Source organism: Pristis pectinata, chromosome 44 (assembly GCF_009764475.1).
Source record: "Pristis pectinata isolate sPriPec2 chromosome 44, sPriPec2.1.pri, whole genome shotgun sequence".
NCBI lineage: Eukaryota > Metazoa > Chordata > Chondrichthyes > Rhinopristiformes > Pristidae > Pristis > Pristis pectinata.
Window position 1 is genome coordinate 640,958 of NC_067447.1, and position 23,520 is coordinate 664,477.

Below are 23,520 nucleotides of genomic sequence, written 5' to 3' on the forward strand. Positions count from 1 at the left end.
AAAAATCGCCCATTTTAACATTCTGTTCCTGCTGCACAGTAAGGGTATAGCTATCTATTTAACTCAACCCCAATTCCTTCACGAATCACATGTCACAGCCTCATCACAGATTTATCTAACTTCCGGTAAGCTTTCCCCATTCACCCTTTATTTTCCCTCATTCCTGTGGCCCGCATCCCCCAAACTAAAGACCTACCGATATATTCTCCAACTCCTTCCCTGTATTCTATGGTCTACAGTTCTCTCCTACCGGATTCCATCTTCTTCAACACTTTGCCTCTTCTACCTATCATCTCTCAGCTTATTACATCATTTCTTTTCATCTCCCCTACCCCACCTACCTCTCCTCACCTGTCACAGCTAGCTTGATCTACTCCCATTTCCCCTTCCTTCTTATCCTGACGTCTGTCCTCTTCCTATCCAGTCCTGACGTAGGGTCTCGACCTGCAACGTCGACTGGTTATTTGCCTCCGCAGATGCTGCCTGACCGTCTGAGCTCCGTCAGCATTTGGTGTGTGTTGCTCTAGATTCCAGCATCTGCAGTTGTCTTATGTCACATGTCTCCTGGTCCTGCAATGTGCTACACAAAATCGGTCACTCTCTTGAATAGATTGTGCAAATGAGCCTCCGCAGCTCGCTTGAGAAGTTTCAAAGTCTCTCCTCATTTTATTTATCTGCAAAATGGATGCTACCTTGTTTTAAGGAAAATCAGAAAGTTCCAAAATACGATGAAGAGTGGAGCAAAGAAATAATTTGACAAATCTGCCATAGCTTTTTGTGTTGCTATTTAGATTCTGGTATTAGATGTTCTTATCCTGGGGAAAAGACTGTGACCATTCTCCTTATCTATGTCACCCATGGCTCATATACCTCAATAAATCACCGCACTGCCTGTTGCTCTACAGAGGAAAAAGTGCCAACCTATCAAGTCACAGGTAGACAGAGTGATGAACAAGTCTTTTAGCACTCTGGCATTGGGCACACGAGTCGGGACATTATATTGCATTTGTATATGTCGTTAGTGGGAACGCACTTGGAGTTCTGTGTACGGTTCACTCAGGAATAGAAAAGAGGGTGGTTAAACAGGAAAGCAGCAAGACAAAATTAAAAAAAAAACGAAGATGCTGGAAGAGCTAGAAGGCCTGCGTTGTTGGAAGTTGTTGCCCAGGCTAGGTTTGAATTCTTTGAAACGTAGGAGAATACGGGGCAACCTCATAGAAATGTTTAAAATTATGAAAGGCATAGATAAGCCGGACGGCAACTAGTTTGGTTCCCAGGGTAGGGGAGACCAAAACTGGAGGTATATGTTTAGGGTGAGAGGGCAAGGCTTAAAATAGTCCTGAGGTACAACTTCTTTACTCGTAGATGTAACGAGCTGCTCGAGGAAGCGGATGAGGCAGGTACAGCAGGTATCATTTAAGAAGCACTTGGATTGGTACATGTAGGGCAGCGTTAGAGGGATATGGGACGAACGCAGGAAATTGAGACTAGCTTCGTGATGTATTGGATACATGTGCAAAACCCACACGTATCCAATCTCTCTCCAGAGGATAAAAACGCCTCAGCCTAGCAAGTCTCGCTGAATTTCCAACAGATTCAGAAAACACATTCTGTGAAGTAAATGCAGATCAAAATGATGTAATTGACTGTGATCTTTGCTTTTTAGTTATTCATCCCGAGAAATTTATTCTTGTTATTCATGTTATTCATGGAAACAGGCAATTCGGTCGAAAGAATCTGCGTTGGTCATCAAACACTCTTACAATAATCTACACCGATATTCTCCTCACTTATTGTCCCCACACTCCCAGCAAGTCCCATCCGCCCAATATTCTACTACTCCCCTATCCTAGGGTCAATACACAGCGGTCAACCAACCGAACAAAGCGCACGCCTTTGGAATGTTGGAAGAAACGGGAGGAAACCAACAGGGTGGCAGGGAGAATGTACAGAATCCACATTCAAAGAGCGAAGGAGGTCGAGTTCGAGGTCAAGTTCAAGGTCGAATCCGCCTCGCTGGAGCTGTGAGGCTCTGCCACTGTGACGACCTTTGCGTTCATCTGTCTAAGTGTAGCCAAGGAAAGGTTTGTTCAACTTTTTTTTATCTGCTGCGCGCTCTAGACTGATACTTACCATTGATAATACATTAATTTTTCCCACGGCCGAAATTATCGTTGTGTCGTATGAACAGGCTGATATTGGTTTTGCTTCGCACAGATTTGTCTGGAGAAGTAATGAAATGTCTTTGATATAAAACAACGCAGCCAGTCGACCAGTTGCAAAAAAAAACCGGTTTATTATCAAAATGTATATCAAAGATAAATCCAAATATTTTCATACAATACAAATCATTCTGCTGTGCATTTAGACGATCCTATGTTGTATTAAAATCTTTCTGAGTTGTAAGGCCCCCAAGCCAACGATAGTTTAGATCCATCCAGCTTGGAGTTGAACAATTTGTATACGTTCAATCTCTTTCAACAAGAACCGTGCAGAAAAATAAAAATGCCGCTTGCTGAATTCCCCAAGGCAGTACTGAAGCTAATTCTATTTAGGATTTGTTTCCGGATTCATCGAAGATGGTCCTACATTCACTTTTACTAATGGCGTCAGCCAGGAGTAACTATAACGTGGGATTAGTTCAACTAAACATTTACTTTCATCAAAAGAACGACTGTTGGAATCTCATTCTGCTCTGTTCGTGCACTTATCACTGAACTATTCACCTAAAAGAGAATGATAAACTCATGGAGTAATTTTTCTTGTTCAAATTGTGTTCTTTCTTGTAAAAAAAATGTTGTATTTTTGTTTTATTCTTGTTTTATGGTGTTTTTATGATGCTCTATGCCTGTTATGCTGGGGGAAGCTTTTAATTGCACCTATGCATATGACAATAAACTTGAATTTGACTTTATTCAGCACGGAAACTGGCCTTCTGGCCCAACTTATTCCTGTAGTAAACCGTAATCTCATTAGATAAATCCTAAAGTTGCATTTTTCAATAAATACAATTGTTACTATAGTTCGCACATATCGATGGGATATATTCTCCACCAACGTATTCAATTAATATATTCTTTGAAAGCAAGGATCTGGTGGTGAGGCTTTAGAGGGCGTTGGTCAGACCACATCTGAGGTACTTTGAGAAGTTTTAGGTCCAGACCTACGGAATGATGTGCTGGCATTGAAGATAATCAAGAGATAGTTTACGAGAATGATCCCGGTAGTAAAGGGTGAATGTATGTGGAGTGTTTTATGGCGCTGGGACTGTACTTGGTGAAGTTTAGAAGGGTGAGGAGGGATCTCATTGAAACCTACCAAACACCGCAAGGCCTGGATAGAATGGACGTGGAGAGGATGTTTCCACTGGTGGGAGAGTCTAGCCTCAGAATAAAAGGACGTCTCTTTAGAACTGAGATGAGGTATGATTTCTTTAGCCAGAAGGTGGTGAATCTGTGGAATTCATTGGAGCCAAGTCATCAAGTATATTTACAGCGAAGTTGATAGGTACTTGATTCATAAAGGCGTGAAAGGCAGGAGAATGGGGTTGAGAGGAAAAAAAGGAACAGTCATGGTCGAATGGAGGAGAAAACTCGATGGACCGAATGGAATGATTTTGTTCCTCTGTCTTATGGAGGAATACAAGTGATAATATCAGTTCGATTCTCCGAGAAAGTCAAATCCGTTGTTCGCCAGAAGTAGTGCCAGCATCAAGCAGGTGGAGACATCACATGTGCACAGACTCAGCTCTCAGCCAGCGACCTATAGTAGAAGTGGCGTAATTCAGGCAGGTCTAGGCCTCTGACGTCAGGGTAGGAAAAGGCACGCTGTCAGCCCGAGCTGGAAAGCGTCAAGCGGTCACTGCATCTTTGAACCCGGGTTAGCCCTACATCAAGGGGAGGGTGCGAATTCATCAAAAATATAATATTCCCACCCAGAGGGTGGTTACATCTATACATTGAGATGGTTACAGTTCCACACTCAGTCCGGGTCGAGACTTCTGTAGCGACTTCAGCTGATTCCGTCCATCTGAACTGAACTGATTCCCCTCCAGTCTGAAACGGATTGAAGAATGAACAGGAAATTAATATCTGAGAACAACAATGTCAACAACGGGGAAGTGGGGTTACTACCTTATTTCACTGAACGTTAACATAGACACTCACCCAATACACTTCAAATTCTGGTGATTAATTATAAGACGGCGGAGAGAGGGGATTGATCGGTCTGTGAATGAGTTGTATTTCAGGTTCACATACATCAGAGAGGGCATTGTGCTGAGAATGGAAACGAGATCCCCGGTGCAAGAATCTGTGAGACCGGTCTTGAACAGCCTGGGATCAGAAAGAGAAATAACAAGAATCAGATACCCCCCCGATGTGTTTTTTTCATCGCACTGACGCTGAGATTGGAGACATGTCAGATCTCGCGATGGTGGAGAGACCGCGGGATATTTTCTTTCTAGCGTCGTTGTCGGCGCTGTTTTCAACCAGCGGTGGGTTGGCAGCTGATACCGTCTGAATCGCAGTTCTGGCTGCGCGAACTAAAGAGGTTTCAGGCTTGCTTCTGTCAAAATTGTACCTGACGCTGATTGATTACAAATGTCTGACAGTCAACCATTCGACTTCACTCGGGAAACGTTAACAAAAGAAAACAAAAGCTGTGTAAGTGCCCATACGCTTGAAAACAACGGAAGTCATTCAACTGAATGAACTCCAGTGTTCACCCAGCAGACGCCCCTGCCCCTTCAGCTCACTGGCAGCCGCTGGACTTGTACCGGGTTTAATTCGCCGGCCGTCCTCGCCAGCTTGCGCCTTCTGTAATCCGAGGAATCTTACCCTGCCCCTGTCGACCATGTGAACTCAACTGTGGAAACACAGGGTCAACTGACAACACAGGCGTCAGAATGGGAGATGCAGCTGCCTGCCTACACCAGCTCCAGTGCCGGAGTTTGACATTTTGAAGAAACATAGCCACTGCAAAACGACAGTTGGCGGTTTTTGGAAGAATTTAGCGATACATTTCCAGTGATTGAAAGCAACAGTTCTGACGGTCTAACACTTACCACAGTGTCTTGATTTTATGGTCCGACTCTGTCGTAACTGCAGATACCAGTTTAGCTGCTGAATCTCCCAATTCATTATCACCCAGGTTCAGCTCCGTCAGTGAGAATTTTCTGCCGACAGCAAAGGCGAGATCCTTGGCAGAAGAAGCTGTGAGACCATTGCAGCATAGACTGACGATCAGAAAGAGATGGAGAGAACAAGGTAAGACATAAAGTTTAACGATTCATGAAATGTCTGTTTAATGTTACTATTGATGGCACTAAATTTGAAAATGTTGGCAGTAGTATTTCGGCGTAATTCTGCCGGATAATGTTTCGTTTCAGACGTGCAGGATGTGGCAGAGAAAGACTGTCACTTACTCCAGTGTCCGTATCTTGGACTCCGGGTTCGTCAGGGCCGCAGACAGAAGTCTCACTCCTGCATCCTGCAGGTCATTGTTACCCAGCTCAAGTTCCTCCAGCCACTGGTTTGCTGCGAGGGCAGAGGAGAGGTCCGCAGCACAAGCAGCTGTGAGACCGTTTGCGCGCAACCTGCCGATGAGATGTGTGAAAGCGTTAAAAGCTTGTGGTAGACTGGGAGATTCAGTGAAGGGGAGTGAAGTTAATATGAAAGAGAAACTAAAATATGATGACAAACTCGAGAGTTTTTGTTTTAAATCGCTTCGTAACTGAAAAGGTCAAATTCAACAACAGGGAATGTGGGTCAGGTAAACGTCAGTGGAACAAAGAAAGGATGACGCCGAGCAGAAATTCAGCATCGCTTTGGAGACACGAGAGACTGCAGATCCTGGAAATCTGGACCAAAGCCGAGAGGAGCTGGAGAAAGTCACCGAGCCGGGCAGCATCTCTGGATGGAAATAAACAGTCCAGGTTTCGTGTCAAGACCCTTCACCTGGACTGGAAAGAAAGAGGAGGAATAGCCTGAAGAACAGCATAAAATGGTGAAAAGAAGGGTTGGAGCAAGAGCTGGCGGGTGATGTGGATCCAGGCAAGGGTCGTGATTGGCAGGTGAGTGAGGGAGGAGAGTGGGAATGTAGGAAGTTGGGAGGTGATAGATGGAAGGAACAAAGGGCGGAAAAAGATGGAATCTGAAAGGAGCGGACGGTGAACCATGGGATAACGGGAAATAACTGGGGAGGGAATCCAGTGGGAGAAATGCGAGGGTGATGGGCAGATGGATAGGAAGGGGGAGGGAGAAGGAGATAAGGCGATGCAGGCCAGTGGCATCAGGAGGAAAAAATGTATCTGAAGCCAAATTTTGCGTTGAGATTTGCTGCACGTTGGAGTGCACTAATTCTATTAAACCAGTTGCAGACAATCAGAATTCTCTGAAAGTGGTGGAATCATAGTCGCTGGTAACACTTTGGAAGTGCCGATACGAACACTTGAATCGCCCGGGCATAGTTGTCTATGGGCCAAGTGTGGTAAAATGGGATTAATACTCAGGGATGTCCACTGTTCGGTGTGGGCATGGTGGACCGAATGACCTTGATCCATGTTGTATGATACTCTGCGACTCTAATTCTAAGTAAAGAAGTCACTACGTATTTTGTTGCTAAGGTCATTAGCAAAGTTTCTATCCATAATCGTATACACGCAGTGATGTTTTGTTTCTTAAAGGCTGGATCTCCTCAATAGCAGGAAAATAATAATCTGGCAACACAAGCAGTGGAATGTATACAGGAGCTAGTTTGTGCTCAGCCAGGTAAGGACTGTTTTGCACTGAAGTTCTACCACTAACGAGAACCAGACACTGTTGATGCAGCTCTACAAAACTCTGGTTAGACCACACTTAGAGAACTGTGTCCCGTTCTGGTCGCCTCATTATAGGAAGGAAGTGGAAGCGTTGGAAGGTGTGCAGAGGAGATTTCCCAGGATGCTGCCTGGATTGTAGAGTATGGATTATGCAGAGAGACTAAGGGAGCTACGGCTTTATACTTTGGAGAGAAGGAGGATGAGAGGAGACTTGATAGAGGTATACAAAATATTAAGAGGAATAAATAGAGTAGACAGCCAGCACCTCTCTCCCAGGGCACCAATGCTCAATACAAGAGGGCATGGCTTTAACGTAATGGTTGAGAAGTTCAAGGGAAATATCAGAGGAAGGTTTTTCACCCAGAGGGTGGTTGGTGCATGGAATGCGCTGCCTCGGGTAGTGGTGGAAGCAGATACGTTAGTCAAGTTCAAGAGATTGTTAGATAAGCATCTGGAGGAATTTAAAATAGGGGGATTTGTGGGAGGAAGGGGTTAGATAGTCTTAGGTGTGGTTTAAAGGTCAGCACAACATGGTGGGCCGAAGGGCCTGTATTGCGCTGTATTGTTCTGTGGTTTACATCATTTTCTGTATGACTGCTAAGAAGACCAAAGCGTGTATTATTCACCTCAATGTATACTCAATAAAGACAGTTTTCACACACCGTCCCTTTAAATCTGACTCGCTTCCAAGATTCACGTGGCGGACTGCGTTGAGCAGCTGCGTTGAAACCACTTAGAATTTTCCAAGAGTTGCAGAGAATAATGGAGCCGAAGATCTATCCCAACTTCTCACAGTCTGGTTACTTACCGCAGCTTGAGTATTTTGCAGTTCGGGTTCTTCAAAGCCTTAGACAACACTTTAACTCCTGAATCGCCCAGTGCATTATCACTCAAATCCAGCTCCTTCAGTGTGCAGCTTGAAGTGAGAATAGATACAAGGTCCTCGGCGCAATAATCTGTGAGGTCGTTCATAACCAGCCTGATTATTAAAAAAATGATGATAAAGGAGGGGGAGCAGACCTGCAATATTTGTTGTCAACACTGGCAGTCACAATCTGCTGGAGCAACTCACTGATCCTGATACAGGGTTTCGAGCCGAAACGTCGACAATTTCTTTCCTCCCATAGATGCTGCATCACCCGATGAGTTCCTCCAGCAGATTGATTGCTGATCCAGATTCCATAATCTCCAATGTATTGTGCCTCAAGTGCTCTCTGTATTTTATGCCTGATACCTCGCGGACATGAAAACAGCGCCCTCACACTTACCGCAGTGTTTGTATTTGGCAGCCGGGTTTCATCACAGCTTCAGAGAGCAGTTTCACTCCTGAATCCCCCAGTTGATTGCGGCCTAGTCTGTACACGAAGAAATACATATTAAGATTAACCCAAATCCAGTTCTGCAACAGACATGATTACTACCACTGGTATGTTTCAGGAAATGCAGATAACACTTAAGTAAATCAGTTGCGAAATATTCCTGTCACTGACAATGCACCTCACTGGGCAGTTCTAGAGTATTCACAGAATGTCAATTATATGCTTCCTGGACTGCGGCCAGTGTGATTCTTTTAACTTCGCCATCATTGGACACCAATTCCCTGCGGATTCTAATTATCCTATGACTTTACAGAATACCGTGGTCGATCTTTCAAGTTGGATCAAGCTGCGTTATCTTCATTGTTGTTTCAATTGTGGCTTTTTAATGGGACTGCAATGGTGGTAATTGTCGTGCTATAGTTTCTCCATACTCTGCATCTTAAGTTATGTGCCATATCTCGGCTGATTTATATTGTGGATCGATATCAACTATCACTTCTAAAATTCTACCCAGTATTTAATAAAAGGAAACCATTTTATTCTGCCCCGCTTCACGTTGAAATGGGAGAGCAGTCTCTCTCTTTATTCTCACCAATATACCTCTGCATTCGTGTCAGGGAGTAACTGGTTGGAATCTTATCGGGTGTTTTAGCAACGCCTGCAATCAATACTTTTCACCCGTGCCGGGCTAGAGGGAATTCCCGGGTTGACTCCCCCGCTTTCTCCAGGTAGCGGGAGTGAATCCGGTGATTCCCTCTAACCCGGCACGTGTGAAAAGTACTGATGGTAGGAGTTCCTAAAATCCCCGAAAAGATTTATGTTGCAAGCCGCTGTGCCTGAGCTCCTGGGGTATAATTACGAACCCACGTAATTCGGAACCATTTACGGCGGATTTTTGTTCCGTGAAAACCCTGAGTGCCCGCGTAGATTACCGAGCCTAAAACATGTGCTCCCCAACTTCCACAGCGGAAGGCGCTCTCAGCCGCATTGTCTCTGTTGCAACGTTCGGCTCTCTCCACCGGCAGGGAACAAGATAGGGTCACTCTGATTTTCGACGTTGGCACCACCAGCTTTGGCACTTAATGGATTGTCCTTTGAAATTTCTGCCAGCTCCTAAACGATCCCACCACCAGTTACAGATTCCCCTCCCCTCCCGTCTCTACACTCTCAGGAACTGCTCACTTCTTGACTCCCTGCTACGTTCATCAGTTCCCACCCACCGCTCTCTGTTCCGCGCATCTTCCCTTGCAATTGGAGAAGATGGCACATCGGTCTTTTCGCCTTCCTTTCCCTACATCCACGGACCCAAACCATAATCGCAGGGGAAGGAGTGATGCACTTGCACTTCTTCCAAGCTAGTTGCTGCATTCGGAGTTCATAATGTGGCCATCTGCACATCGGAGAAACCAAATGCAGACTGGATGATCGTCTCAGGGAAAACTTGCGCTCACTGGGGAGGTGACCACCGGGCTTCCTGATGCATGCCACTTGAATTATCGATACCTGTCCCATTTCGACTTATCTGTCAGTGGCTTACTTTACTGCCTCAGAGAGTTCTGGCATAACCATGTTTTTTTTTCTTTCGTCTAGCCAGCTTGAAACTTTCTGGAACGAACGCGCAAATGCCCAGCTTACGTAAACTGCCTTCTCTTCGTTTCATATTGCCACGAGTTCTCAGCCCATTTCTTTAAAATGTTCGCTAACGAACAGTTCTCTTGTGCATTATCATCATCAATACCAACCTCCACGTCTTTTCTTTTGTCTTACACCTCACTATTCATCCACCCACCGCCAGTTCTGATGAAGAGACCCAGACCCAGACATATATTTGGAAGATTAGGAAGGATATCAGTAAGATTGATAAAGTGAAAGGAGATTTACTAGAATGTTGCCGGGTCTTCAGGAGTTGAGACACAGGGACAGATTGAACAGGTTCGGGCTTTATTCTTTGGAGCGCAGAAGAATGAAGGAAGATTTGATAGAGGTTTACAAATTTATGAGGGGTATAGAGTTAATGCGAGCAGGCTTTTTCCACCTAGATTAGGAGAGATAAGTACGAGAGGACATGGCTTTAGGGTGAAAGGGGAAAGGCTTGGGGGAACATTAGGGGGAACTTCTTTACTCAAAGAGTGGTGGGAGTATGGAACGGGCTGCCATCTGACGTAGTAAATGTGGGCTCACTCTTGAGTTTTAAGAATGAATTGGATAGATACATGGATGGGAGAGGTCTGGAGGGTTATGGATTGGGAGCAGGTAAATTGGACTAGCGGAATAACGTTTCGGCAAGACTAGAAGGGCCGAATGGCCTGCTTTCTCTGCTGTAGTGTTCTATGGTTCTATCTACTGGCTTCTCTTTCCACAAATGGTCTTGGTTGGCTCAGTTGCTTCATCACTTCTGTTTTTGTTTGAGATTAGGGGCAATTTGCTGTGATTTACTAACCTGGGAACGTCTCCCCATCCGCCAGCAGATGACACTAAATTAGGTGGTATCGCAGACAGTGAGCAAGCTTATCAAGAATTACAGCAGGAAATTGATCAAGTAAAACCACGGTAGGACATTCACGGTGAACGGTCGGGCCCTGCTGAGTATTGTAGAACGGATGAATCTTGAAGTACATAGTTCACTGAAAGTGGCATCAAGTGGGAACAGCATGGTATAGCTTTTGGCACGCTGGCCGTCATGAGTCAGTGCATTGAATATGGAAGTTAGGGTGTTTTTTCAGTTCTAAAAGACGTCGTTGTGGTCGCACTTAGAGTATTATATTCAATTTTTGGTCACCTTGCTTTAGGAAACATGACATTAAGTTGGAATTGTTGCAGAAAATACTTACAAGGATGTTGCGAGGACTCAAGGGACTCGGTTTTATGGCGTGGTTGGACAAGCTAGGACTTTATTTCTTGGAGCGTTAGAGATTAAGGACTGGACTTGTAGAGGTGTATACATCATGAGGGCATATATAGAGCGAATTCCCTCAGGCTTTTTCAATGAGGTTGGGAATCAAGGACTTGGGGCTACAGGTTTAAGGTGAGATGGGGAAATATTTAATCGGAATCTGAGGGGCAACCTTTTCACCCAGAGAGTGGTTGGTATATAGAACAAGCTGCCAGAGAAAGTTGTTGAGGCGGGTACAATAATAGCAACTAAAAGACATTTAGAGAGGCATATGGAGAGGAGAGGAGAGGGTATATATAGGTCAAACGCCGGGAGATGGGACTCACTTAGGCATACATCTTGGTTAGTATGCACGTGGAGCCGTCGGGCCTTTTACCGTGCTGTCTAACTCTATGTCTTTGGGACTGGATGACCTTGTCTTTGTGAAGTTGGGGGAATCTGGAGGATGGAAGGACGCTTCACACAGACATTACTCGAAGATACCATCGATTTCGGGTCAGCGGTGCTGTGAAGCAGAAACTCCACATGCTGCGCCCACCTGCCGAGCTGGAAGCAAAGCAGAACTAGGCAGTTTTGCACTTTAGTGTTGGAGACAGATTAACACTAACCCCAATTCCTGGCATTTCTGAAGCCCGGGTCCCAGCCGCTGGAGTCCTTCATGTCGAATGTAGCAGCTCTCCATATCGAGGTGTTTTATTGCATCACAGAGCACAATGGCATGTGATAGAACAGCGCAGTCAATCGGGGTCAGTGGCAATTCACTGAATGAAAGGGTTTCCGCAGATCCCAGTGTGGCCTGGGCGAGTTTACCATCCTGAGACTCAGTCACGTATTGCAGTGTGTTCAGCAGTTTCCTTTTGCCAGATTCTCTCGCTGTGTTCCCAATCTGGCGTTTAATCTCCTCTCGCACCCAGTCATTAACTTGCCGTGCTGTTTGGTCAGGAAATGGACCCATAAATTCCTCCAGAAGCCAGGGTGACCTATTATAGGAGAGACCAACAAGGAAACGGAGAAATAACTCAAATCGTCCATCTTCCTCAAGCTGGGCTTCAGTGAGGATTTTCTTGATATCACTGGGATCAGAGCGCAGGAATTGTGCGAGTGCAGCTACGAACTCTTGGATGGTGAGGTGTGGGAATGTGTACACCACGCTCCTGGCAGAATCCTCTCTCTCCAAAAGTTCCATCAGCAACCCGGACAGGAACTGGGAAGGTTTCAAATCGTATTTGATCAAATCATCAGCTGTAAACACAACCTTCTTCTCGGACACTCCTGCGAAGGCCATATTACCAATCATTTGGAACACATCGTTGGGATTTTCAATCTCACGGCCGTGGTTTTTCAGGATGTTGTAAATATAATGGGAATATGTTTGGGTGATGGTATTGGGTGTACAGCACCACTTGTTATCTCTTTTTATGTCGATTGGGCCCAGCGATTCGTTAATCATTGAGCAGTATGATGGATTGTAGCTCATGGTGTACAGGATCTCGTTCTCCTGCACATGTTTGAAAACAGCTGCTCCCACCGACTCATCTTCAAAATATCTGTTGAAATATTCCTTCCGGTGCTCACCAGCAAATCCCAGGATTTCAGCCCAGACACTGATCTCAGCCTTTTCTAATAAATGTAACGCAGTGGGGCGGGTGGTCACTAGAACTGAACACCCTGGGAGCAGCTTGTGCTGGATTAGACTGTACACAATGTCAGACACATCATACCACCGCTCGGGATCTGTGCACACCTGCTGAGGTCGTGTGTTTCTTCGCCTGTCAGTAAAATCGATCCTGTCCTTGAATTCATCCAAACCATCAAATACAAACAACAATACCTCCGGGTTCTTCCAAACCTCTACCAGGGTATTCTCAAGGTAACGGTACTGACCAAGAATCAGTTCCTTCAAGCTTATTTTGTCTTTAATTTTGTTTAAATCCCGGAATGTGAAACTGAAGACAAATTGGAAGTGTTGGAATATTTTCCCCGTGGCCCAGTCATAAACAATCTTTTGAACCATTGTAGTTTTCCCGATCCCCGGGACTCCGAACAATCCTGCGGAACTCCCAATAGTGATTCTACTCAAAGAAAAACCACTCCTGAATAACTGATCAGTCCGGAGTTTTTCCAGCTCTTCCCGGAGATGTTTCTCTCTCCACTCTTCATGATCCCGACCTCTTGCCATCAGCTCAGGCTCCACGAGTCTCCGATCTCGAAGAGAGGAAACGACCGTGAGCTCACGGTATCGATCAGCCAGCTTGAAACCTTTCCCCTCCTCCAGGACTGTTTCCATTTTTAGAGTTTCTGTTTCTGCCCGCAATATTTCCTTGTGTTTCCGCTGAAGATCTTCCGAGAGAATAAAATGTTAAAAGTTTAACGTAAAAACATAAATTAACAAATTCAATTCCATTATCAAGCTCATAAAATTAATGCTCTGCTTTGCATGGGCAAGGATAATTTGCATGTCTGGTACAGGTACAGAACTCTACAGTGGCAAGAGTCCAAGAAAAATATCACTGACTCATATGTTAATATTAACATGTGCTAAGGCGAACCCTCCCTTCCATCAAGGACATCGCTAGGAGCTGGTGCCTCAAGAAGTCGGCATCCATAAGGATCTCACCATCTGGGAAATGCCCTCTTCTCGTTACTACTATAAGGGAGGAGGTACAGCAGCCTAAAGACCCACAGTCAACGATTTACAGGCAGCTTCTTCCACTGCGCTACCAGATTTCTGAACGGTCCATGAACTTATGAACACTACCTCGTTATTTCTGTTTGTACTATTGATTGATTTTGCTATTCATTGTATGTCTTTGCATTGTACTGTTGCCGCAACCCAAAAATATTCATGTCATATAAGTCAGTGTGAATAAACGTGACCCTGATTATGATCTTTCTCTCAAATATCCCTGCTGTCCCATCTATCTTGTTACAGATACCTTGAATTACAACGATACTCTTCATCTGTTTTCTGCTTCGTGAACTTGTATCCTGCCTGACCTGCAGTCAACGCCTCCCAATATGTCAGCGGTTATCATCCTATTGACATTAAACGAACTATGGAAGTCCACACATTTCCCCGTTTCATTTATTCTACGCTGCAGCCCCTTGTGGACATATCCGGTTACCAAAAAGATGATCTGAAGTTGCAACAGGAGCAGTTCATTTACCCGCTAGTATCATGCCTGCTCCATCCTCCGCTCTACCCCACTACTTCCCAATAACTTTTGACTTCCGGACCCACCGAATATCAAGCTACCGTCAAATAAGTGACCGCAGAGACTGGAATCAGGAGCAACAGTCAATAAGATGGAGGAATTCAGCGGGTCAGGAAGCGGCGGTGGAGGGAAATGGATAGTCGATATTTGCGATTCAACCGTCAATCTGGAATGAACGATAGGGGGGAGGTAGCCAGGAAAAAAGGGATTAGGGAAAGGGCTGGAGCAAGATCTGGTAAACGAGAGGTGGCTATAGATGAGGGATTGTGAAATCCAGGTGAGGGACTGAAGAAGGGAAAGAGCGACTGAGGCTGGGAGTTGATAGGTGGAGGCAGCGTAGGGCTGGAGACGATAGAATCTCATTGAAAAGGAAGGTGAAGCATTGAAGCAAATAATAGGGAGGGGACAGATGGGTTGGTGGAGCATTTGCAACTATGATACACATTGGCGACACCATAGGGGCAAAGAGCTCATAAAAAATCAGTTACTTGCATTCACCGATGTGTCAAATTGACAATGCTTCCCTCAAATCGCTGTACTGCCCCTTCTACCTGTTTAAGCTTTCCCTGCTTTGAAAATATTCTATCGCTCAGCTTCCACAACTCTCTCTGGGAAAGCAATTTCAAAGATATACCACTCTTCCATGGAAAAAAAAAGAAATATTTCTCCCTTGTCTTGTGTGGACGCCCTTCTTTCAAGACCATGTTCTCTTGTAAGCACAGTCAGTTCGGATCCTCAGTTAATACTAACACAAATTTAAAAAAAACTGACCTTATTATCCAGGACCTTTGCCACAGTCGAGTTGTGTAGGTATACCACAGTTGCAAATTCTCCACAACCACTTCGGCCCACCCCACCTCCAAAATTTGCTTCCATGCTACACCTGTCAGATTCCATCAGATCACAATCAGATTCCATCAGATCACAATCAGATTCCATCATCTTTAGCCTGTTGTTCCCTATACCTGTCACCTCCCACCCTCGTGTCTCTACTTCCTTCCTCCACCTGCCTATCACCCCTCCTCACCTGGATCCACATCTCGCTTTCCAGATCCAGCTTCACCCTGCCCTTTCCCTCTTGGTACTGGTTGTCTCCCCTCTATCTTTCCGTCCAAATGAAGGTTTCTGATTTCTCCTCACCAGGGGAAATATTCTCCCAATATTTACACCCCAAGCTGCCGAGGAATCTTAACTGTTTGGAGAGTTCGTCTTATGCCGTGCTAATCTCCAAGGAACAAAGACAAAAACAATACAATATTTTTTCTCAAAAGAGTTCCCAACTGACCCTTTGTGGATTTCCCATCAATGATAATAAACCTTCCCTTAAAAAATGGGAGCGGTGGGGTGGAGGGGAAAATGCTCACAGAACTCCGAACCTCGCCACTCTACTTCCACCAGCAACACCCCATCTATTATTTGAATTTCCTTTTTTTATTGTATCCCATCATGGCCTGTTATCAACAAGAGTGTACTGGGATTGTACTGTAAGGTTAATTTTCCTTAGTTCCCATTTTAGAAACACGAGAAATCTAGAAGTAAATGATTATGGTGATAACTGCATTGGTCAAAATGGCTCCCGAATGCAAGGAATTCTTCTAAGAGAATTTCATTTCATTAACTGCGGAGGGGAAGGTTGCAGAGACCAACAGACAGCCAATCCCATGGAGACACAAGAGGCTGCAGATGTTGGAATATGGCGCAACAAACAATCTGTTGGCAAAACTCAGCAGCTTGAGCAGATCTGTGGGGGGAAATGAATTGTCGGTGTTTTGGGTGGAAGCCCTACATCACAGCAAATAATTCTACAGACCCCACCCCTGCACACACACGCATAGATGCTGATCGACATGTTGAGTTCCTCCAGCAGGTTTTAGACACCCAATAGCAAATCTTTCCGGACGTTCGCACATTGATTAGTGGTATCTTACATAAATCTCTTCTCAGCTTGTTGCATTGAGACTTACCGCTATTCATACCCCTTTGTGTGATGTGAATTCACAACCCCTCAATTATATATTTCTCTAGAACTTTTGACAGGCAACTATCAAGGGTCGTAGGAACGCATGACGTTCATATCAATGCAGGAACCTTGTGGCATAAGCACCCGTGCAGTTAACATGCTTGTAATATGATCTGATACTTATTCTGTTTGGTCAGCAGGAACATCCAGAGAATAGTCAGTTCCAGATGAGCCACTCAACATCTGTTTAATGGTAGCGAATTAATTCTGGCCCTGCCGCTGACGCGGACCAGAATAATGGAAAAGGTAGCATTATCTCTCTGGCAGGAATGCATGGTGTTTACACTGCACGCAGCAGGAACATGTGAGGTTTCATTGCGTACGTGGAGTTTACTGGGAATTTCTGGTGTTTCTCAAATCGTCAGCGTACCCCCTGCAGTGTATGGATTTAAGAGCGAAGGAAGAATGCAACTATTTTATCCGTGCAATTTACTGCTGATTACTTGAAATAATTTTTCGTATTATTTGCAAAGTCTGAAAAATAATGTACAAATTAAAACTTGACATCAGAGGTTAGTGAGTGATTAATGGTGATCTGTAAGGACCGCCGACTCATTTCCCCGGTCTCTTTTCTTTTGTTTGCCAAAATCTGCCACTCTCTGTAAGAACAGTTGATACACAATTGATTTTATTCTATTTTTTATCTCATACCTTTCAGTTCACTGGGTAACTGTGGTAGTTCTTGGGCGTTGTTCATGCATTCAAATACACCAGGGCCTGCTTAAAACAATGAGCGTTCATCAAACCAGATCTGACTAACATTGTTAAATCTACAGTGTTAGAAAGCGAATTAGAATTCAGTGTCTTGTTTTTTACAGTACCGAGTTCCTGGATCTCTTTCAGTATTTTGTCCAACTTTGGCGACTTATTCGGCATTTTTACAAACGATTCCCACATCACCTTCCGGGCCCAGGAGCCTTTCTTCATCACCAGATCGAGGAATTCTTTGGAACACTCTTTTCTCTTTCCCTTCTCAGCTAGATCCGTGAGTTTCTGCAAAAGACAGAGAATTATGTTGAAAAGTGGACTCACATAGAGGAACAATGTGGAAGGGAACATCTGCTCAGTGATGATACGTCCCAGTAACTTTGAGCGCAGGTACTGTCAGAGTATCCTCTTCACCCATCTTGTAAATCTCTGGATTCAGTCATGAGCAGCGAAACACTAACTGAAGACGATTACAAGTCAGAATATTGTTTAAGGAGAATGGGCTTTCACGGCACTGTGCAATAAATTTAGTGAAATCTGGTTCCCTTTTCCTTTCGTCCAAATGTAATGTTGACCACTGATAAACAGCATCTAATTCACAGCTGAACCGATCCTGGGAACAGCAGTAAATCTCAAAATGTTGGAAATATTCTGCAGATCAGAAGCATCTGTGGAGTGAGATCCAAAATGGTAAGGAGGGCGTTCACTTTGTGAAAAGATCAACATTGAGCATCATTTCAACTCGTTAATCTTAACAGTTCCATGCTACCCTCGGTTTTGAAAAGGATACCATTGTTTCTCTAACTTGTGTCAATTATGTTCCACGTAAGAACAAACCAGTAGCAAATGTTGGATCTATGGGCTCACCTGGGGCAAATATGAAGAAATTTCCAGCAGTTAATAGCAAGAACCTCTATTGATTAATTAGGAGATGGTGATCAATTTCAACGATGAAATTTCCCATCATCTCAACCATCACGTTTGATATTTGGCATGAAAGCCTAACAGAAAAACAGAGCATTTTGGCAGTAGGCAGGAGACGTAGCCGTAGATCGAAGACCTATTGTTAGAACTGGTAAGGAAAGACAGGAAGCTCGTTCCGCTGCCTGGAGGGTGAGGGAAGGGTATCTCAGATAGGGTAGAGTTGGTTTGACTTTGAGAGTAGGCTGAAAACAAGGTTATCAGTTCAAAGGGTGAACGGAGAACTCAGAGAGTGAGTACATAGAAAAAGTAAAGTGAACAAAATATTGTAAAAGTTGCTCAATGCAAAACAAGAATGCAAGCCCGTCAGGTCAATCTGGGCATAGTTCACATTTCTCCAGATAAGGAAAGAAGGGAAGCATTTCAAACACGTTGAGCCAATATCACCGGTGGTTTTTAATATGCCCGATATTTTCATTTTGCATCGTCAGCATGAATCCTTGCTTACCAGGACGACGTGACCAACAATGTTACACATGTACACATGTTACGTATGTCAGGAGTCCTAATATCACGGAGATTCCCAGAAGAGGAAAAGATGCAACGGAATTCAGAGGAACCAGGGCAAACTGGAACAATATACTGGAAATTAGGGGCAGGTTAAGGAGCAGGTGATGGTTTAGGAAATGAACCAGAGCACCTGAGGTATAACTTGACACGAACAGGCCAGATTCAAAGCAGTGCGTGTGGTGTAATTGTTGGGAGAGGTTTGGTGCCAACGAGAAAGCCCAATGTTGTTGGCCCGTCGCAAATGGTCCTTTGAGTAACCAGTGTCTGGTCATGCAAACATTACCGGTGATCCGCAGTCGTTATGTGGAACGCATCCCCATAAAACCGCCGGATAGGATGTCCAAGGTTCAAGGTCCGGAATTGATGAAAGACACGTGAATATATTTCCAGGCTCAGTGTGATTTCGGCCGGAATTTGTGGGTTGGGAAATACCAATGGAGCAGACTAGGCGAGAACATGCAGCGCATTTTAGAGCTGGTATTGGTATTGGTATTGGCATTGGTTTATTATTGTCGCTTGTACCGAGGTACAGTGAAGAGATTGTCATACAAACCGATCATACAGGTCAATTAATTACACAGTGCAGTTTCATTGAGTCAGTACAGAATGCATTGATGTCGTACAGGTAAAAACAATAACAGTGCAGAGTAATGTGTCACAGCTGCAGAGAGAGTGCAGTGCAATAAGGTGCAAAGTCACAACAAGGTAGATCGTGAGGTCATAGTCCATCTCATTGTATAAGGGTACTTCAAAAGTCTTATCACGGTGGGGTAAATTTAAAAGTTTAGAACGGTTATAGTAAAGGTAATGAGCAGATATGTAGAAAGCAGCTTGAAACGTGTCGCCACGCTGCGGCGCATCTTGTACATACTGCAGTCGCTGTGAATTGGTGGTGGATAGATTTAATATGTGGATTCGCAGAATAGGTACCGTCCAAGCAAACCGCTTTGATTTGAATAACAATAGGCTTCTTGAAAGTTACCGATGTTCTTCACGTCCGGGAACCTGGAGTGTTCAAAATTGCGCCACCTACAGGTTAGACTGTGTTTTGCTGTTTCAGCAGGCGAGTCACTCAATACAAGGCACCGAGTCATGGATTTGCTTCTATAGCAACGGGGTTTTGTGCTGATGTTAAACGCTCTTTACGGCTTTCAGCATTAAGACATCGACTGCTTCATTTTATAAGGAATTGTGAATGGAATGTGACATTTTAAAATCCTCCCTAATATGCGCAAGTAGAATAGAAGGTACAAGAGCACTGAAGCAAGTCAAAGTGTTGGGCCTTGGACAGAACTATGAGTCATAGAGTTGTAGAGCACAGAAACGAGATCTTTGGCCCATTACGCTGATTTGGTTGTAGTTAACCGGGTTGGATTTGCCCTACGATTTGTACCTGGGCAAACTTCCACATCTTCGGATGCATGCACCGTTGTAATTGCGCCACCTAAGTTAGGGGCGAGACTGATCCATTTCTGGAGTGCATTTTCTGGGCTTGGATGGTACTTAGGCTTATTGAAAGGAGAAGGAAAACACAGATTTAATCCATTTCATGAGGAAATGAAATTTGCGGTGCAGATTGACCCCTGGGAACTATTGTTGGCGAGTTCCTGCTTAGGTCACAGCTGAATGGGACCTGAAGGCGAGGATATAAGTGTCTTAACAGTTGAATATTGTAGAGAATGCGTGTTGAGAGGCCATATGCAGGTGGCGACTTTCCGGCGATGACACAGACAAAGCTAACAGTAAAAGAAGAGAGGTCCGAGCTCGGAATGGAGACATATAACGTTCTGAATAAGAAACAGACAATCCTTGCCATAGAGAGTCTTTGGACGTTAAAGTTCAGAGATTCATGGTCATGAAGCCACAGAGGGAAACGTTACATAAGCATTCCCTTCGGCCTACGGAGTCTCTGCCGACCATTCCCTATCATCCATATCAGCCTTCCATTAACCCCTGTTGGTTTATACGACTATATCCCTATTAACCTCACCAGATTCGACCACTCAGCATACCAGAACCATACGTCTACACGTCTTTTGGATGTAGAAGGAAGCCGCAGCACCCTCGAGAAACCCACGCGGTCACACGGCGAACGTGCAAACTCGACAGAGACAGCAGCCGAGATCAGCATTGAAGCCGAGTGTCTGGAGCCGTGAGGCAGACAGCGACTCCACTGCCTGCGCCACTATGCCTCCCAAAACTCGAGGTCAACTGTTGTGACGGCGAAGACTGTGTTTACATAATAGAACGTAGAACAGTACAGCACAGGAACAGGAATTTCGGCCAACGAACACAAAACCATACTAAACTAAATCTCTTCTGCCTGCACGTGATCCAGATTCGTCCTTGCCCTGTATGTTCATATGCTTTTCTAAAAGCTTCTGAACCGCTTTTGGTTTGTCAGCACAATGTGGAGCTTTACTTGGAGCTGGTGTACAATCTGTGCCCCTTCCGACACGGCGTGTTTGGCCGGCTCCCCGCGCAGCAGCAGGAGCACGGCGGTCTAGATCTCCTGCGAGCTAATGGAGGCATAGAGCAACGGGGCCCAGATACAGGCCCTTCGGCACTCCCTGTCCACGCCGACCACTGTACCCACCAGAGTAGTTCCAATTTCCTGCGGTTTGGCCCATATCCGTCTAAGGCGCTCCCCACCATCCAATGGCCATGTAAATTATAGTATTGTACCTGCCTCAACCACTTGCGCTGGCAGCTCGTTCTACATACTGACCATCTTCTGTGTGGAAAAGTTACCCTCGCCCTGGCCCCTTTTACATCCTACCCCTCTCATCCTAAAGCTATGCTCCCTAGTTTTGGAGTCCCATGCCCCGGGATAAAAACTGTTTACATCCACTTTCTGTGTGCCTTTCATAACTTGAGATATAGAAGTATCGCCGCTTACTTTCCTTCGTTCTAAGGAATAAACACCGAGCCTGGTCAACCTCTATAACTCAGGCTCCCTCGTTCTGGCAACATCCTCCTAAATCTTCTCTGCAAGCTTTCCAGTTTACGCACGTCTTTCCTGTAATATCGTTACCAAAGCGATACACACTACACCAAGTGCGGCCTCACCAATGACTAAAACAACCACAACATGATGTCTCAGCTCCTCTAGTAAATATCGAATCTGCTTTCACCATTACCCCAGTATTACTGACGCGTAATGTCCTCCGTGGATTTGTCAGCAAGCAGCGATTAGACAAAATATATACGATGGGGACTGCAGTCGGTGACGTCACTTTCCGCAACGGTGAACTGTACCGAAGTAACGAAGTACTTCACATCCCAGGTATACACGGGCTGGAAACTGAGACTCACGACCAGCTACCAAAACATTAGAAGGGATTCTAATTTGGTCTCTGCTCTCTCCTGAGGTTATCAGCCTTAACCTGAGAACAGTCAGAAATAATTGTTCACCTCCCACTCACCAAATGTTCTTCTGCACTGAACCGCCTCTGCTCTTTTAACATAGAGCTCAGTCCGGCAACTCCATCTTCAGCCGCCTGTTCTAGTCTGTCCCGAAAGAACTGTGTTAACTGGAGCAGTTCGTCCTCGCCCCAAATTGATACGAGGTCAGAAATTGAGGGTTTTTGATCTGTGAATGAAAATCGAGAAAACGAAACATCCCTTAAAACACCACTCCTCTGATCACCTCAGTCTCGAACCCAAGGCTCGCCCCAGGCACGACCGTCACCTACGCGCCCAACGTCCAAACGTCAGACCCGCTCCAAGAACAAGCCTAACCTGGAACCTAAATATAACTGTCAACCCCGCCAGAAATCACCCCCAGCTTCGCTCCTAAGACGTTCTCAGCACCGTTCCAAATGACTCACCCCGCCTCCAATGCAGGGACATTTTTTTTCCACTGCACTACCTCAATGCGCTGTTGTAATGAATTGATCCAGATGGACGGCATTTAAAATAAAGTTTTTCACTGTACCTCGGTGCATCTGGCAACAATGAACCCACTTAACATATTCACAGATTTAGGAACAACATGTTCCCCTCCACCGTCAGGTTTCTGAATGGCCCATAAACCCATGAATACCACTTCGTTATTCCTTTATTTTTCATTATTGATTTATTTTGTGCTTAATAGTAATTTTATGCTTTTGTTCTGTACTGCTGCCGCAAAATAACACATTTCGTGACACACAACTCAGTGATAATAAACCTGATTCTGATTCTGACCTCCCACACATCACACTTACCCCGACTGTATTCTTGAGCATCCAATAAATTCACCCACTATTAGTCAGTTGAGTTCTACGTTTCTCGGTTCACACCCACCCCATGTGCACTCAACCGTCTTCCAGTCTGCCCCACTCCGGCTCTCTTTCTCCTGCACAGCCCACGGAATAGTCATCCCTTCTCACCGTGGTCGTCGACTTACCCTGTTTTCCATTCTACCCTGGCTAGCGACTGAATCATCCTGCTCACACGACCCTACAACAACCACTGCCCTCCCTGCTACAGTATGTAACTCCTAACCTACCCGTCCAATTCACTTGCGCTGTTCCTCTCCTGCACCCCCCCCACCACTGACTAACACTCCTTCCATTCACTCTCCCTCCTCTCTGACCTCCATGTCCTAATTCCACCGATACCCTTCACTCACTCACCTGCTTCTTGGCCACAGCTCCGTTTCGGTGGTGTACATCCAGTGGTAATTTCATGTTGTGTGGCTGAACAGCCAAAAGGCCAATGTCTTTTCAACCGTCTCCACATCTCGGTAGATTCCCCTACTGCATGCACCGTATTCACTCCAAGTTACTGCAGAGTGACGCCAATAAATAAGGTTGTGGACGAGCAGATTCCGGAGCAGGAAATCATGCCAAGTGTTCGGCTTATTTTCTGCAGGATGAACAATGAGTTTGAGAAATTGCAATCACGGTAAAATAAAACAAAGTGCACATGAGCTGCCTGCACTGATGTCACAAGACAAATTATGGTGCTGAAACAAAAACAAATGAAGCAGCAAGCAAGAAAGAGAACACACAATAATATCGGAGCAGAAATAGTCCACAAGCCCCCTGAAGCCCGCCCCTCCTTTCAAT

General features: G+C 45.0%; 1 protein-coding gene across 1 annotated transcript; it reads right to left on the bottom strand.

The window, feature by feature from the left end:
• Positions 1 to 2,295: 2,295 nt before the first annotated feature.
• LOC127566670 (NACHT, LRR and PYD domains-containing protein 3-like) lies at positions 2,296 to 23,303 on the bottom strand. Its single transcript, XM_052009194.1, has 11 exons — positions 23,086 to 23,303; positions 21,892 to 22,058; positions 17,089 to 17,260; positions 16,919 to 16,984; positions 11,641 to 13,372; positions 8,089 to 8,175; positions 7,629 to 7,799; positions 5,426 to 5,596; positions 5,066 to 5,236; positions 4,167 to 4,334; positions 2,296 to 4,055 (listed from the first exon to the last, which is right to left on the bottom strand). The coding sequence occupies exons 1-11, from the start codon at positions 23,189 to 23,191 to the stop codon at positions 3,968 to 3,970; spliced, it is 3,099 nt and encodes a 1,032-aa protein (XP_051865154.1). The 5' UTR covers positions 23,192 to 23,303; the 3' UTR covers positions 2,296 to 3,967.
• Positions 23,304 to 23,520: the final 217 nt, after the last annotated feature.